The following is a 17,823-nucleotide window of genomic DNA, read 5'->3' on the forward strand; positions in this document are numbered from 1 at the left end:
GAAAGTATGACTAGAGTCACTCAAGCTCTGCCTAAATGTAAAAGAATATATAGAAAAGGTGAACTAAGGAGGGAAATGGAAGGAGAAAGAAGGAAGAAAAAAGAAAAAGTGAGGAAGGAAGAGAGGAAAGGGCAGACTCCATCGTAACTTCTGGATCAGTCAACAGGCTGAACTCCTTTCCTCTCCCTCTGGTCAAGAGGCCACCTGAGGAGACTGCTCGAGGTTGAGAGCCTTCTCCCATCTCCTGGGGTGAGTGATGATTGCACATTTGTACACTAGGCACTAGCTAAGAACCCCACATTGTTGTAGAGAATTTCCTGTACTGACATCTGAAACCTGTTCTCCAAATGTTGTATTTGAATAAATTGTGCTGTGTGAACACGACGACTTTTTGGGAAGGCAGTTGGACCAAACCGTCAACAGACTGTCATGTGCTCCTGAATCTGGTACTGCGAGAGCTGGGCCTACAGCTGGTCATGCTCTTTGTGCTCCTTCGAGTCACTCTTTTGAAGGTGATGGGACCTACAGTCGACAGACTGTTTGTGAATCCGTTACTGCCTGAGCCAGGCCTATAGTTACCATAGAAGTTGGTGCCCCTATTAAGAGATGAGGTCCAGCCACTCCCAGCCCCTCTAACAGTTAAGGATAAGCTGGAACACACCATCTCTTACCAAATTTGCCCCCCATACTCTTCAAAGGGCAGCAGAGGCTGCTAAGGAAGGAGAAAAAAAAGCAGAAGTCTCTGACAAACCAACATTCGCTGTTGTTTTTTTTTGTTTTGTTTTGTTTAAAAGGGTAAAAGCTGGTGTAAAACCTGGCTTCTTGTCACATTCCAAGGTTCACTCACTGTCCTGAGAGAAGATCATGCACTTAGCAGCTTTGTTAGTTCAAAAAGCTAGCAAGTAACAGGAAAACATTTTAAGTTTCTAGCTCTTACTGGACAAAACATGTATTAGTAAGGAACACAAATACACTAAGCCTATGGAAGAACATAATGCCACATCAGAATAGAAAAATAGACTCTCTGTTGTAACTTTTCATTACAAAAATATCAGTGAGACACAGAATTTCAACAATAATCTCACAGAACCAAAGGCACATTGAGGGACACACACATTTTTGACAAAACACAAAAACGCTGCACTGACCATTAACCCTCACAGTTTGAACAAACATTACAAACATTGTGAATACAAATGTAGACAAAATATTTTTAATGTAGTTAACAGTTGCTAAATTTTGGTGTCTCACTGGTTTTACACTGATCTGCTGGCATGCTGTTGGCAATATACACATTTAAATTTTGGCTCTACCAGAAGTCTTTGCACTCATTCATTAGAACACAGTCTGAGAGGGAAATAACTTGGTCCTTAAAACACGCGATACTGTCATTATCACATACAAGGTCATTTTTGTTAAGAGCAGAATTCAGGACTGAACGGGCTGGCTGGGAAAACTTCTGTTATTTCCTATTATTCCCACCTACACAAAAGAGCAAATAAAAAACTCTGGAAGAAATCACATCAGTAATGTGCTTTCCCACCCCCCAAAGAAACACAGCAAACAGACTGTAGCACACAGAGAGCCCCAGCTCTCTGCAGTGCCCTGACACACACAGCACGTAGATGCTGCTGAGCAGGTGCAGCACACGCCAGGTGGGTGCCCCGATGTTGGATTTCAGCTTTGTCCCTTTCCCAGTATCAAAGCCCATGTCAAGGATCCAGGCTTGATTCCTGTTCTTCAGTCTCCCCTGGCAGTTCTTCAGCAGGAGCACCACTCTCATTGTCTTGGCTGCCTGCAGACTGATTCAGCTCTTCAGGCTCCCCAGCTGCAACTGGAGTTTCTTCTTCTTCTTCCTCTTCAGCCTCCCCATCATCTTCTACATCCATTTCGAATACCCTCACATGACGGAGGTTTGAACTTAGCTATGGAAATATTAAAAATCTCCATTAACAAACCAATCAAACAAAATCACTCAACCTCCCTCATTCCCAAAACTGCAAACCAATACCAATTTATACGCTGGTCAATGGCTTTTATGAAATGTTTGTTTTCATTGAAAGGGAGATAACAACAAACCAGCAAGTGTTTTACTGCTTTTCAGATTGAAGAGCAACACAAGCTATCTGTTAACTTTGGTTTAACTTTTCCACTTCGTGTTATGAAAAGTATGACTGCCTCCTGACACACTTGTAATAGATTACGAGAAAATCTGCCAGTAAAAAAAACTTTCTTAATAAATTTCATTAACAAAAACAGGTTATTACTCCCTCCGATCATAGCACGAATTTCTTATAATTATTCACAGGATGTTGACAGGTACTATACTTACCACACAGGAAACTTTTCTAATGCCATTTACAGCAACATACTGAGCTTTCATATTCTCCAGCACTCTCCATTGATTCTCCAAAAACACTGTCCGTGTGGATATCTCACCACTTTGTTCATCCAGCCTGCACACAACCAGAACAGAAGCACAGACCTAGTGCATCAGAAACAACTCTAGTACCGAAAAAAAAAATCAGTTGGCCTGACTGTCTGGGGAAACATGCCAGATTTCAGGTGAGATAAAAGGCTACAACAGAAAGAAATGGAGTGTAGAGCTTAATCTTCATCTTTAGAGCTTAATCTCTTGGGTAACATCCTCTACAGCAAGACAATGAGCTTGGTTCAAGCTTCTTCTCTGCAAGAAGAGTTTCAGAACAAAGTGCTGAAGCCAATGCCTCCACTTACATCTAAGTTTGGCCTCCACTGAAGGGTTATGTATGAAGGGATTCTTTCTTTAACACAGTGGCCAGAATTAGTTTTAAATAGTCTTGTTTTAAATTGTTTTAAATAGACTCTTTATTCTTTAGTATTCTATTTATTCTTCAATATACAATTCTTTGTGACATAAAAGTCAGTATGTCTCTTTAGTTTCAGGTAACATATATATTAAGTCATCCACCAGAGAGGGGGAAAAAAAGTGAAACTTAAGTATTTTGACCAGAAAAGTTAACATTCTCCTAAGGAATGTTGTAACATTTCTGTTTCTACAGGATTTCCTCAGAATAGGTCCTTTCATTTCATTCAAGAAGATTCAAATACACGGGCAATTTGGCCTCAAAAAAACAACCCATGAAACTAACTGTTTAAGACTTCAATGAAATTAAAACCCTCAGCCTACTCCCACAACACAAGAAAGGTTTAGGTCTTTAAAAATATTTATACACAGAAAGTACAAGTAACTGTAGACAATGAAAATATGAAATTAATCTGCTTTTCAGCTCTGCATTTTAAAACTCAAGGAAAGATTTTCAAATACCTTTTAGCAGGATCCCAGATGAATTCCTTTTCTTGGTCCTCATCAGTGTATACTGAAGATAAAGGCAGCTGAGCCAAGATTCTCTCCTTCCCCTCTTGTTCCACACTCTCCTTCAGAACTACAGTTATTGTCTCATCATCATAGAAATGTGCATCTAAACAACTGTAGCACCTATGGGGAAATAAATAAAAAGCAGTATTTACTTTTTGGAAAGTGTCAATGAATAAAAGTGAATACAAAACTGAAATATTTTTAGGATCTACAGTGTTAATGATATATAAATGGCAGTGAGCTTTACTGTAAACTGTAAAACACCGTCCTGCAGCCAAGACATTGAAAGACAGTCAAAAACACTGCAATATTTCAAGGACTAATAAACTTTTCACGTTTCACTGAAAATGAGAAGAAATAACAATGCTAACAGGAGTAAACACAAGGAACACTTAGAAACTCAATTCAAAGCACACAGTGGCAAACCCACTGGTCTTTCTTTGTTAAAGGATAAGCTGGTCCAACATCTTCTAGAATACTTTCATTCAGGCACCTCAACTCTCATTCTGGCTTACTTTAAGAACATTATAGATAAAAGAACTGTTTCCAAGTAGCTTTGTTTTTAACTAGAAAGCTGTAGTTTACCTTCAGCTTAAAAAATAAGGCTCCCACAATCCTGGGTCTTCTCCTACCTGTGCCCTGTCTTACAGCCTGACTCCCTCAGAGGCTACAAGCTAGGCAACTAAGCCTGTTTGCCAGGATAAAAGGCAAACTACAAGACCTGAGAAGCTAACTCCATGTCATAAGCGCTGGAAAATAGAGCCTTCAATCTTCAAGCTGCAATTCTGGAATGAAAGTCAACTAGATATACTGACCTTGAGTCTGAGCTGTCATTTATACTGCTGTTCAAGAAGCTTCCAAACTCTACAGCAATAAGTCCATTATTGACAGATCTAAAAAAAAAAAAAAAAAAAAAAAAGAGTGACCATTCGTTATACCTGGGTAATTATTTTTCCACTCAGGAAATCTAAAGAACTCTGATGTGCTACAGAGAGAGATGCTGCAGTCTGTCTAGACTTTACACAACACACGGCTGTATCTCTGAACAACATCACTGGAAGGAAACCTTTTATTTTCTTCTTCCCTCAAGAAAACATGCCAAATAAATTCAATTGGGAAACCGCATCTGGCTGTAGCTTTGTGTTCTTCGATGAATTTCTGGCTCAACTGTCCTAGCCTCAGGTCTGTTAAGTTAGTTATTATCAAACTAAGTAAAAACACCAGTTCAGATGGCTTTAAACATTACTGGGGGAAAAAAAACAAGACAGAAACTACACCACGAGGCTGTAATTTTGTCATCAGAGACTCCCAACTGAAAACACAGAGAATAGCTTCACCAGGCGTTTTCTTCTGCAGTAAAATCACTTAAAAAATTCCCATCCCATCACAGTTCATCATCTCCTCACATGAAATAACCCAGCTTATAAAGTAAATCCTTTTGGGAGGAGTTTCTGATTTTTTTTTAAGGTCAAGACATTTCAGTGATCTCTCTGATAGAATACAACTTAAGCAGTTGCATCAGAACTGAGACAGTGACAAATGGCAACTTGGGTGCAGAATCTCCTGAAGCTGCACAAAACCACACCCAGAAGAGATGTTTCACCTATGAATCAACCCTCCCATTTTTTACTAGTGCATTAAAATACAGGTTGCAAGCGGTTAACAAAAGAATAACACTTACAGGAAGACAAACCACTATTTAAAGTTTGGTTCCTTACATGTTATCGCTCAAGAAAGTAATTGTGAGTAATTCTGCAAAACTAAAGGAGTCTGATTTTTTTTTTTTTTAATCCAAAACCTACAAACAACTTGGGTCTTGTGATTAGATTCTTCAAGTCTATTGAGACACAAACTCCTACCTCATTTTCCTACCACTCTCCCTAATGTCCTCCTCATCTATAGATTCCGTCAAAGAGGGATTGTGCTCGTACTGCTTACCCCTTTTTACAGAAAGATTCAAGTGGTAATTGGCTGTACACACGAGTACTAAAGCTCACAAACACAGTGCTTCGCCCATTTTTTTTTACCTGGAAGTATCCGTGTGTCTCCTCAAAATGTATATTTTGGAAACAGAGCTTTCTAACATGGTGAAGAGAACATAATGGATATTGGAGGTTTTATCATTCCACCTATAATGCAAGAGGAAGAAATAAAAAGATCAAATTACAGTAACTGCTAAATGGAACACAACGAAGAACAGCAGCATACTTACAGAAATGGAAGTTTAAATAACTGTGGCATGGAATCTTCACTGAAAGGAAAGCAAAACCAGTTTAAAAAGTACTTACACAATGTTGTATACCTGAGCTTTAAAAATAATGCAATAAATACCTTTGAGAAGTTTTGTAGAGAGACATGCAGACTGCTTGATTCACTGACTTTCCAATTACATCCTATCAATGAATGAATTACAATGAAAATAAACCAAAAGATACAAGAAGTTACTCACAGCTATACACCTTTTTAAGGCAAAATAAAGGAAAAGTAAAACCCAAGTACATTTGAAGGAGAAAGCCATCAGTATCTGTGCTGGAATAAACATCCCCACTGCAAACACTACTATCACTTGATACATTTCCTCTGCATTTGTTCTCTGCATATTAAAATGAATGTATTCCCACCTAATAGACCTATATAATAGTGCATACATGATGCTGATTAATGTTCAAATAGATTCCATTAATGTACAGGGTCAAATAAGAAAGAAACTAAGAAACATCCCACTATTCTGTTCCTAGCCAAAGGCTCGAGACCACCAGCAAAGGGGAAGCGAGGCCGCGTGCTACCACCTATGGGGTAGGCAGCCAAAAGTAAAGATTAATGTTAAAGTTTCCCCTGGTCTTGAGTGCTACTCCAAAAGAAAGTTGTAATTTGTAAAGACTGAACTTACAGCTGGTTTCTGTAAACACTGATCAATGATCTCTTCCATTTGCTTTTTGACAAAATGTAGCGACTTCTCAGGGTAATAGGGAAACAACAGTGGACTTTCTGTAAACAGATAAATGAAAGTTGATGTTAAAAATTCACATACCTCTAAAAATACACCGTATAATGCAAATGCACTGTAAAATGCAAAATGGAGTGAGGCTGGTGGAGGGGCACTAAGATGGTCAGGAGGCTGCAGTGCACGATTTATGAGGAGAAGTTGAGGGGTTGGCTCAGCCTGCAGAAGCGTGGGCTAAGGAGAGGGAGCCAGAGAGACTCGGAGACCCTCTCCTTGCGGGCCTCAGCACTCCACTGCACCGGCCATGATAAACCTGGCTTAATTTTGAAGTTAGCCCCCATAGAACAGAAGCTTGGACAACAGGACCTCAGGGTCCTTTTATTAATTATATCTGTAATACAACACCACATGAGGGAAATGAAGGAGTGGAGGCCTGTTCGCCTCTTCAGTAATCCCTCATCGCCCACTGGAAATTACAGAAACAGGAGGCTGCAGGTAGCCCAGACCAGCAATACAGTTTGTCAGGAAATATCCCTTTTCAGCAAAACCATTTCTATACTTTTGATAGTAGCTGTGTTTTGAGTACAACATGATCCATTCCCTCTTATGAAGGAAAAGACATGATGAAAAGACACTTAGTTTTTAAGATAAATCTTACTAATTATTTTGTATATGTAATCTGTTTCTTTTCCAATATTTAGCTGGAAAAATTACAAAAAATAAGCTAATCAGCAAATCAATATAGCAGGCCAAAAGAGGGTTAAGAGTGTCACACACAGAAGTACATGTAACATTCCTATCTCTATAAACTGTACAGGTCTAGGAAGAGAGCAAGACAAACATATCTCAACAACTAAATAATACAAAAACATTTACAGCAATCTGTCTACAAACAATCATGGATCTTGGATGGGAAAAGAAGTGAACAGAAGTGTCAAATAGTCTATATACGTTTATCTGAATTATCAAAAATATTTTAAAAGTATGTTTAAAATATTTCTAGGGATTGCTTTGCCAAATGGAAGAAAGTGCAACAGTTTCCCCAGTTTTCACTTAATTGTTAACAGACCCAGAAAGGCAACTGTGGCAAATTCCCTCTCATAATAACAAGAGAGCTCACACTGTAGAAACTTTGTAGTCCATAGTTTCTATGGTTAATGGAAACTTTGACTATTCTGGTCATTCTCAGCATCAGTTTGTTATTGTCTTTTACTTCCCTTTCAATACTAATTAAACAAAAAGGTGTAGGAGTACTATAAAATCTTAAATCCCAGACAGAACAAATGAAGAAGCTTCCCCCAGGTATGACCCAAGTGTATTATTACTTCCTTAGAGTCTTTATTAATACTTCCTTAGGAATTAAAGTCTCCTAAAATAGACATCTTCCTGGGATTCATTAGAAACCAACATTCTGACACTTGTTTATAAAGAGTAGGAAACTCCTAATATCCAGAAAAGGGAAACTGTCTGAATATTCAAACAGCTACGTGAAAACTCTGTTAAATAACAAGGTCCATTTATTTTATTCTACTTAGATAAAAACACATAACCAACACTACAGAAATAACTTAAGCATGAAAAACAGATTATTCTTCTAAATTTGTTCTTCTAAACAGTTCTTTGATTCACTGTATAAAGCACAAGTTACCTTTAAGATGGGTACTATTCTTAAGAAAGTTAAACCACTGATTTCCCTCTGTATTAGGTGGTGATACAAGGTCATCATCTTCATCTTTCAAATACTACAAAAGAAAGAGATAATTACAAGATCATTGTTTAGGAATAAAGGGCATCAGAATTCACTTCCAACACGGTCCCTCACATGTCGTTAAGCATTTCCCTTAATATGGTATGAATTATTCTTAATATTAAATCCTCCACTCTTCCAGGAGCTAATAAGAAAATAAATTATTGTACACAGTGATATTTCCATGTGAATTCAATCTTAAAATGAAGGATGAGTGCAAATGTTTTGAAATTCCATGATTAATGGCATAAAGACAAGCAGATTTCAGTTACACTAACATTGCTAGTTGCAAAATAATTTCACCTGTTAAAATAGAGTATACATAAGGTAAGATTACACAAAAAATTTTAAACACTCCTTTTCTTAATAATAGTGGAAAATAATTAATACTCTCCTATCATAGCTGGAACGGGCAACATGGGAAAAGGCACAGAGAGAGAGGAAAAGCTTTACATTTTTTCATCTAAGGATTTTTGTACTTATTCTTTTTCCTATTTATTCCCTAGTTCTTTACCTGGCCAACTCTCTCCACATTGAAGTATTTTCCTTTACGATTATAGAGCTCCGGTGCCTGAAAAACAAACACATACAAAAGGAAATTTTAACCCTAAAGTTGAATGACAACTAGTATACAAAAAAAAAAAACACTCAAGATTCAATTATTTTCCCTAAAGATCTCCAAGTTCAACCATCAGCAACAAAACCAGTCAGACACTGTACTTGGTATTCAGCAAACCAACACAGCTTACCTCATTGAAGTGCTCAGTAAGGAAATCAGCAACAAATGTGATATCTTTTTGCGTCATCTATAAGAAAGCAAGGAAAAGAAGGATGAAACTGCAAGGACTGCATCTTCTCCTGGCCAAACAAGCCCACCTCCCTCAGCCTCTCCCCCTGGGATGATTGCTCCAGCCTCCTTACAATCCTGGCTGCCCAGGATTGTGTGGTTGACAGCACTGCCCTTGCACTTATCAACTGCATCCCCCAGTCGGGTGCAGCCTGCAAGCACCACGCAGGTGTATTCCCAGCTCCCCTTCCAGGTCATTGGGAAAGGTATGAAAATCCCACTGACTTGGGTCACAGAAAAAGAGGGAACTGTTGGAGAAGGATGCACTAGAAGCAGGCTTTCGAGCCTTGATATTTTCAGAAATGGACTAAAAGAGGTCATTGAGGGCATATACGGAGCCACTAAGCAAGTATTTCACAGCTGTCACACATTCACATACATGCTTTGTAAAAAGAGCAGTATTAACAAAGAAAAGGCAATATTTGTGAAACAGTGCATTACTTTGAAGCTGAGGCCATCAACTTTCTCAAAGAAACAGTACAGATATTATTGTTCAAGTTTTGGAACCAAAATTCAGACTTTAACCCTGCCCTCTAAGTTCGGCAGAATATAAAAATATATCACCACAAATTAGCAGTGTTACTACTACCTTGTTCAGCTCAGGAAGCACGTGATCTTCTGACATCCTCAACATGGCTGAGGAAAAAATGATATTCTTTATTTACTAATAGTTCTTTTTCCCCCCTAATATTCTTATCTTTTTTTCACAGCTGTGTAATAATATTGGTAAGCTACAGTATTATTACACACTGGTAATAATATAGAAAGATTTTTCAGAAAAAAAAAGCCTCTAAAATGAAAGACTATGAATTGAGACTGCAATTAAGGCTCACTTGTCCCACTTATTTGCAATACTAATCTGCATATAGTTTTTTAAAAATCTTTTTTACCTGCATTCCAATCACTACAAGATGGAGATTAAATTATTAAGGGTTCGTAAGGATTTCTTTTCCTACTAACAGTATTAAAATGAAAATCTATAATGCACTGTTATATTGTGCATAACAATACTCATGCATTAAGAGAATTGCAAAAAAAAGTCATTTTTAATCAATAACGCGTAGATACAGAGCTCTCCCCCTAGTTTCACAAACAGCCATTATTTAAAGGGTTAATATTACATTAGAGAATTCTTATGGTTCTGCTTTCTGCAATTTTTAAGTTTAAAAGCACCAGAAATGTAGTTATAGCACCTACAAACTGGCATACAATAACTTTAATTATTATGAAATTATAATGACTGATGTGACTTACAAAATTGCCTTTTTTTTTCAACTCTAAAACAGTTTAAAAACTAAAATGGTAAATGTATTTACAAACACTTATAAAAACTAGCAACATTAAAACATCAAGTTCCTCAGTTCTTTCTTTATGTTTAATCTGTAGCTATTCAGCTACGGTTTGAGGAGACTATAAAATGCATCAACACATTCCGAGAATGTTTATACTTGTGCAGAACTTTACTGGTATCTAATTCCCTACCAGGGAAAAAAAAATAGGAGTACGGACCAGCCAGTCATACCATACTTCAATATTTGTATAAAACACAGCCCTCTCATTTCTCCAAGTCAAATTGGTCATGAAGCAGAAAACTCCTTGGAATAACATATTACAGGATAAGTATATAAAATACCTACATGTATTCTGAATTCTGTCCACATAAATATACCTGGGACCTATGGCTATTTAGTATATTGATCATAAATTTATAACCATTGTTGCTCCAGACATAACCTATTGTGTGTCCCAGAATTTTCTGTGATAACAATAAATAGACTTCAGATTGGCTTAATTACTTGCCAACATTTCAGTGTTTACAATACAAAATCAATGCTGCCTGCTTACTATGGAATAAAGCTTACCTACATAGAGCCATCGAAAAAACGCTTTGAAGTTTTTCATGCTGCTGTCAATAACCCTGTAGGAGAAACAAGAAAAGAAACTCCCTGGTCTCTATATCACACGCTGCCCCAGTTTAAGTTCCATCTTTGTTAAATGGCATATATAGGTGCAAGCATCAGGTTTTTTTAAAGAATGCTTAAAGCATCCTTCACAGTAAGACTGCTCTTGAGGTGGGATTCTCCAAGGTGCAGTGAGCTGAGATTTTCCCTCCCATCTTCCACTCCTCCCAGCCACATGATTCCCCACAGACACATGACTTAATAAGCTTTTTTTTTTTTTTTAACCTAAAAATAAATTAATCAATCTATCTGTCCATCTCCAAGTCTTATACTTACTGAAGCAACTCATTTGCTTTCAGGATGAAAGAACCAACAGCAGTAATAGCATCTACAAATAGAGCAGAACATTATTATTAAGCTTTAAAAAGTAAAATGAGAGTGAGTAAATAGCACAAACACCACTGTACCTTCAATTCCAGATGCATCTAATCCCAGAGACTCATATTTTTGTTTCCATAATGCCATTCCTTTCAATTCACTCAAGTGGTATAACAGTGCCTCAGAGCCACTAGGAAGGCAGAGCAAAGTAGTAAAGTCATTTATTGAGTCCTTTGGAAACTCATTATTTCATTGCACAATGAATTTTTATTACATGGGTGAAGTGGGAACATTTATACAGTAATCTAGTATATAAAAGCTATTTATGTGCAAGAAATTATTATTTCACAGAAATATGACTTTAACCACAACCCAAAGTTACTACGAATGTTTTGCATGGCTCCCACCCAAGCACTAGTCAGCGACAATGTTGGGATTCATAGAGATTGCTCAAAGTATGTTCAAAAATTCTTCAGCATCCAAAATTAGATTAGCTCATTTTGCATCACCACAGCCTCCACACCAACACACCTACGTCTACAAAACCCCTGATACAACACAAATGCTTTCACTGGGGCATATAATATGCCAATTTCTCTATGTTTCATTGCATATCTTGCAACTTACCTCTGTAGGTGACTTATGACCAACTTTTGTATACTGGAGTACGAAGACTCTATGGACTGACCAAGTTTCTTTAAACCCTGTTAAAAAAAAGAAATGTTAATATATGTTTATATAAGAGGATATCAATTAAAAGATATTGAAAAACATGTTTTGAAGATTTTAAAAACATTAACATACCTTTACTGTCAGCTGGTTCATTAATAATGCCTGAAGTTCCAGACTGAAGACAGGGGTTTGAGGAGAAAAGAGAACCAAATATGCTTACATTTTGTATTTCAATTCCAAATGCAAATGCATACTCAGATAAAACAACAGTAACTACCTTGCTTTGCCCCATAATAACAGCTGCATAAACTCATCCTGAACAGAAGTGGTTGTATTCTTTTCCTGCCAGTCAAAATGATTGAAATAGATAGGTAAAGAGATTAAATTCAGTCTACCAAATAATCTCACATTAGTATACAGGAAAAAAAAGAACATAGGAAAAAACAAGTATATTCTTGAATGTTGAAATCAGACTGCTGATCACTAAAACCTCAAAGTAATTTATTTTCAATTCTATTCCCCAGTAAAAATTCCAATTATTTCAGCATCACCAAGAACTTACGGTTTTAAAAAAAATATATCATTATTAGTTTAAATTAACTTTTAGCCATGATCAATGGCCACAAGATGTAAGCCAATCAACAATATTCAAAGCATGACTCCGCTACACTTGCTCTTTTGAAACTGGCTGCAAGTGCTGGGGGACTGCACTCAGTATCTATAGTGGGCAGCCTCTCCGTGACTGATTGATAGAACAACACAACCTTAAATAGAAAAAAACCTATCAGCAACTGCGGAAGTCAGAGATTATCACTTTGAAAAACTTGGAATAAATAAAATACAGAAATATGACAATATGATCATGCTTTATTAAATTCAGGTGTCTTTAGCTTCAAAGCATTTAACATGGAAGAGCTTCTGGGTTGCCTCAACTCAGAGACTGTTGTCTGGGGGGCATTAAACTTAAGGAGCATTAGGATGCAAAATAAGTTAAGAGCATCAAAAGACCTACTGCAAGAAGAGTATTTCTGCAGTACCTGCACAAACTTTGTTAGCCGGGAGTCCATCTGCATCAGTATTTCTTCCCAGGCTTCACACATGCATGTCAATGATAACTTTATATACTGTAACACAGACACAAGCATCAGAACTTTATAACTTTTTCCCAGCTTCAATACACATCAAGATCAAGATGTTACAAGGAGGAGATACACTAACCCTACCATAAAATATCCAAGTCAGAGATCTATATTAACTTAAAATCAACTTAAATTCCCTACTAGATAACATTTTATTTGCATTTTACAGACTGAAATCTATGGAAACTGTGAAATTAGAGATGTCAAAGCAAAACTGTACCTGTAGAAGAGTTGAAATGTGAGTAAATTTTCGAGCCATTCGAGTTACTTCAGGTAAGTAACTTGATAAGAGACTGGTGTCCAGCTGTGACAAACAAAACAAGTAACAGTTAACAGATGATTTGTCTCTAGAGAAATTTTAGACTACAGAAAAGACAGATTGGGAGGAATTCACAAAAAAAAAAAAAAAAAAACCCCACTCTTTTCTCATTTCCTCAAGATTGATTTTAAGAGGGAAATACATTCTAAGTCAAAGATGCACAAATAATTTTGATAAATCAACAGAAATTCACAATAAAAATTCTTATTTTGGCATTTTGGAGTCCTGACAGTAATATTTTAGGAACGTCTATGCTTGACAGCCTTCATAATTTACCGCATTGCTGATGTGTCTTTGTGTGCAAAATAAACAAAACCTGAATAAATACAAATATAATTGAATAAATTAACGTTGTACGCAAAGTAATATTTTAGAAGAACGTCTCACAGCTTCACTTTGAACAGTCTCATCAGTGAGACTGCAGGTTAATGTGACAAGCCCAAAAGCTAAACTGAAGTGAATTTTAGAAAGACTGAAGAGAGTAGTTTGTAGTTTTCCTGCAAATAATAGGAAAACACGAAGCTACTTGAAAGTAACTAAACTACAGCTTTTTTACTCTTATTTTACTTGCCTGAAAATATGTCATCTCTGCTTCACTGTCTGGAGAGTCTTGTATCTCTGTAATAACTGATAGTGATTTCAAATCACTAGATAAACATAAGCCACGACAAGAACCTGGCACCTGAAGGATTCAAGTTTAAAAGTTAATGAAATTATACAAGAAATACAACCACGTATTTACTGTGCTAGTAGATTTACCTACAAAGGTAGCTGCATTCAATCACATACAAAAATTCAAAATAAAATTTTCAGCTAGTGTACTGAAACTAAAGCATCCCTTACTGTGGATTAATGCCAAATTAGTTTGTTTCACTTGAAACAAGACGTTGAACTATACAGGGTTGCTGACAGACAGGCAATCATTCCTTTCTTGAAACAATGCCATTTCACTCACTGTTAAGCGTGCATCTACTGTTTTATTCAATCTGGGAGTATTTTGAGGAAAACTCCGTGGGAAGCAAGTGAACGTACCCCAGTGACGAGAGCAATTTTGAACATTCCGTAGGCATAAACCTCAATGAATCCCGAGCTGCCACCAAGAACAAGAGCATTGAGCCTGTAAAAGGAGAAGAATACATGTTGAGCAGTGTACCAGAAAATAAAATTGCCAATTCTTCTCTCTGTATCTTATCTTCTGTATCTTGTTTTCTATCTATATTTTCTGTCAGAAGTTACACCTGTCTGCCAGATTCTAATGCATACAAATATAATCCTTAATATTTAAAACACAAGTCTGTTAGTAAAGATACCCTAATGAATCACCAAAAGAAACATTGCACTGGCTATGATCTAAGAAATCAAAGAACAACCAACAGTTAGTAGCTTGGATTTCACTAATACAACTCCCGCCCTTAAATATACACAGAAAGTATTAGCAGATACTAAATGGGAGAGAACAGGAAAAAAATAACAGGCAAAATTGAGGCACAGAAGTCCTCCCTCACTAACTTAAGTCTTTACAAAGGGAAAAAGTAACAGGTTTTAGCATCAGGCCACTTTCCAACATAGACGACAACGTATTCTCAGGAATCAGCTTTTTGTTAACACTACTCATTCTGTCCCAATTACATGCAGAACAAGCTTGTGGCAGTCACTCTGTGACAGGTAACCAAACATTAGAGTCACGAGGAAGAACAGGACCTGGCACAGATCACTCTTGGCTCTCCCTACTCACTTTGTTTTTCCATTAAAAACATGAAACTTTGGAGAAGGAGTTTGTCTGTTGCTGTCCTACAGCAATATACCTTCAAACTACACATACTTGCTTACATTACAATGAAGAGTAATGCCATCCAATATAAAAAAAAGGATGACATTTTACATGTCCCTGTATAAACATCAGAAAATTAACTGCAGTTTCTGTCTATTACACAGGTTACCATATGAGAAAAGGCAATGTTTCCATTAAAACAAATACAGAATTCAGCACAGCAGTATCTGGAAAGCTTTTGGTTCATTTAACTGGATGTCTGAAAGAGCACAGTCAGGAAAGCTCCTACAACACATACACACACATCCCCCCTCTTTTTTCTTAGTCCTACTGCAACAAGAGATATCAAGTCTTAGGGAGAAATAATTGGTGCTAGTGCAGAGAGGTAGATTTTGAAATGAGCAGCATGATTCTCGGCGATGGGTCTATATGGGCCAGTAAGAGAAAGGAAATGGAAAAGCAAACACAGAAGCAAAGTGCCCTCCTGCAGGTTGCAGAGCAAGTGTTCAGCAGAGCTGATCTCCATCTCATACTCTAGTTTGCAGGAGGCAACTGCTCCTCACTGGTTCCCCAGTAAAAGATACCTTAAAATAACGAAGTATTCTGAAGTAACCTTAACACAGCCCACTTCAGGTTATGTGTCAAGTTTAGCTCTGTTACCCTAAGGCAAATCCACAGCAAATCCCTGCCCGGAACAAGAAGAACTCACAATGTTCCCAAGATCAACTTAAGTAACACACATAACATTCCCATCAAATGCAGACCGAGAAAACATTCTCCAAGAAAAGCATCTATGGCAGCAACAGCAGCTGCAGGTAAGATAATCAGGACACACTGGGTGGCCTTTCTAAATAGAAAGGGGAAAAAAAAGGAAAGTGATGAAGACTTTTTTTTTTAATTATAATACATTCTTTTGACTTCATCTTTGTACATGAAAAGAGAGACATTCCACATCCTTCCTCCATAACCATTAAAAATAAGTTATTAATAACTTAAAAAGGAAAACTATCCAATATTTTACAATTAAAAAAGAAAGCCACAGAACTTACCTTACATCCCCCAGAAGCTTCATAATCTCGTCTGATTTTTCTTCACTGAAAACAAAAAAAATATGATTGGGATTTACGTAACTTATCTCAATAACAGAAGAAAATAAAAAGAAAAAAATAAATAGAGATAAAATGAGTTTCTCACCTAAAGATTTTCGCAGTGGTGCTATAACTGAAAATAAAATAATTAGTAACAATGAGCACGTGTGTAATACAAAGCATTTTACTACATTAAGATTAATAATCAAAAAAATGACAACACGACAAATCAGATCTTCATTGCGTAATTCTTACTTTTTTGGTAGCGCAGGTAATTTAGGCAGAAGGAGATTCGACTCATCCTCGGCGTTGTAAAAGGAAGTGAGAACACTGAAAAGGAAGAATGACTGTCTTTACTATCAAAAAGGGGAAAGGAATTTATTTCTACCCCCAAGTTACAGCAGAGGCTCAAATGGTCACAATGTATTAAAACACCCTCAAGCATTTGCACCCATGACAAATCCACTAAAAGGCCAGGGAGTAATAAACACAAATGAAGTTAAGATTTAAATACAATATTCTCTTTGATTAACAAGACAGATGAATATTATTATTACAAATGGTTTATAAATTAATACATTAGTTTGCACTGATGTAAACTGAAGCAGGAGACAGTCCTCATATTAACACCAAATTAAGCAAGCTCTTAACAGATGAGTGCTCAAGTCTTGCTGCAATATTCCCATATAACCTAAAGGAACCTTAAGACTAAGATTACATCACTACAACTAAGCATATAAAAATGCCAATTCCAAAGTTAATTTTAATAAAAAGGTTAGAAAGTGCTAAAGCTATGTATTGTAGTCTTTCATTTACCCACTTGTAACATGCTAACTATATATTATATAGTAGTACAGTCTATGCAGTACACAGCCCACATTTACCTGTAGAGCTTTTCAGACCTACCTGCTTTCCTCAGTTACCTCCATCCAGTGCATGTAGGTAATGGAAGAGTCCACGGAGAAGGAGTGCAAACTTTCAGGTTTTTCTACATCACACAGAATAATCCTCTTGGTATCATTCAGGCCAAAAGCCAAAACTAGAGAAGGAAAAGTATAATATATTAACAACCAACATGCAAAACTTCGTATTTGTTTTATGCCAAACTAGAGAACAATGTTCCTTCAAGGCCTATTACTGGACAGAATAGTTGAATATAGTTTTCTCCTTGTCTTTTATTAATTCAGCCTCCAAACTCCCAGTTAAAATCTATTTTCTCCTATGCTATTTTAAATTCTCCTATACTAAATTTAAGTCAAAAGTCTGATCTTACAATTATTCATCTGCATGTTGGACCATACATGCTTCTCACGACAGTTCTTACAAAGCACACGCATTAGTTTCTGCAATTTTGAGGCTAATCTAGATTTGAAGACTCTTTAATAGCAGTTTTTGTTTTATTACAGCAAGGTAAAATTTGGGACTCACTCAGCTACATTTGCACTCAGTACGTCCTGATCTACGTCCCGAGGATTGGAAGAGAGCCAACGTCACTCCAGTCTTCAAAAAGGGCAAGAGGGAGGAGCCGGGCAATTACAGGCCGGTCTGCCTCACCTCCCTCCCTGGAAAGGTGATGGAGCGGTTCATCCTAGAGAGAATCTCCAGGCATATGGAGGAGAAGAAGCTGCTGAGGAGCAGTCAGCATGGATTCACCAAGGG

The 17,823-nt window shown here is 37.0% G+C and overlaps 1 protein-coding gene across 1 annotated transcript in view; it reads right to left on the reverse strand.

Moving 5' to 3' along the window:
* Positions 1 to 1,061: 1,061 nt before the first annotated feature.
* ANAPC4 (anaphase promoting complex subunit 4) overlaps positions 1,062 to 17,823 on the reverse strand; it is an 18,786-nt gene continuing 2,024 nt past the window's right edge. Inside the window, exons 2-27 of the mRNA XM_026037766.1 lie at positions 17,071 to 17,270; positions 16,420 to 16,494; positions 16,271 to 16,297; positions 16,126 to 16,170; positions 14,338 to 14,422; positions 13,877 to 13,987; positions 13,207 to 13,290; positions 12,885 to 12,971; positions 12,125 to 12,189; positions 11,980 to 12,022; positions 11,803 to 11,879; positions 11,265 to 11,365; positions 11,134 to 11,185; positions 10,759 to 10,814; positions 9,486 to 9,532; positions 8,799 to 8,855; positions 8,564 to 8,620; positions 7,951 to 8,044; positions 6,249 to 6,346; positions 5,690 to 5,751; positions 5,571 to 5,609; positions 5,386 to 5,487; positions 4,174 to 4,251; positions 3,308 to 3,478; positions 2,333 to 2,456; positions 1,062 to 1,925 (exon numbers count right to left, since the gene is read on the reverse strand). Coding sequence (XP_025893551.1) covers positions 1,713 to 1,925; positions 2,333 to 2,456; positions 3,308 to 3,478; positions 4,174 to 4,251; positions 5,386 to 5,487; positions 5,571 to 5,609; positions 5,690 to 5,751; positions 6,249 to 6,346; positions 7,951 to 8,044; positions 8,564 to 8,620; positions 8,799 to 8,855; positions 9,486 to 9,532; positions 10,759 to 10,814; positions 11,134 to 11,185; positions 11,265 to 11,365; positions 11,803 to 11,879; positions 11,980 to 12,022; positions 12,125 to 12,189; positions 12,885 to 12,971; positions 13,207 to 13,290; positions 13,877 to 13,987; positions 14,338 to 14,422; positions 16,126 to 16,170; positions 16,271 to 16,297; positions 16,420 to 16,494; positions 17,071 to 17,270 — 2,250 coding nt within the window. The 3' untranslated portion in view covers positions 1,062 to 1,712. The remainder of the gene's footprint in view (positions 1,926 to 2,332; positions 2,457 to 3,307; positions 3,479 to 4,173; positions 4,252 to 5,385; positions 5,488 to 5,570; positions 5,610 to 5,689; positions 5,752 to 6,248; positions 6,347 to 7,950; positions 8,045 to 8,563; positions 8,621 to 8,798; positions 8,856 to 9,485; positions 9,533 to 10,758; positions 10,815 to 11,133; positions 11,186 to 11,264; positions 11,366 to 11,802; positions 11,880 to 11,979; positions 12,023 to 12,124; positions 12,190 to 12,884; positions 12,972 to 13,206; positions 13,291 to 13,876; positions 13,988 to 14,337; positions 14,423 to 16,125; positions 16,171 to 16,270; positions 16,298 to 16,419; positions 16,495 to 17,070; positions 17,271 to 17,823) is intronic.

Source organism: Nothoprocta perdicaria, unplaced genomic scaffold (genome assembly GCF_003342845.1).
Source record: "Nothoprocta perdicaria isolate Ctin4 unplaced genomic scaffold, notPer1 scaffold_2, whole genome shotgun sequence".
NCBI classification, from domain to species: domain Eukaryota; kingdom Metazoa; phylum Chordata; class Aves; order Tinamiformes; family Tinamidae; genus Nothoprocta; species Nothoprocta perdicaria.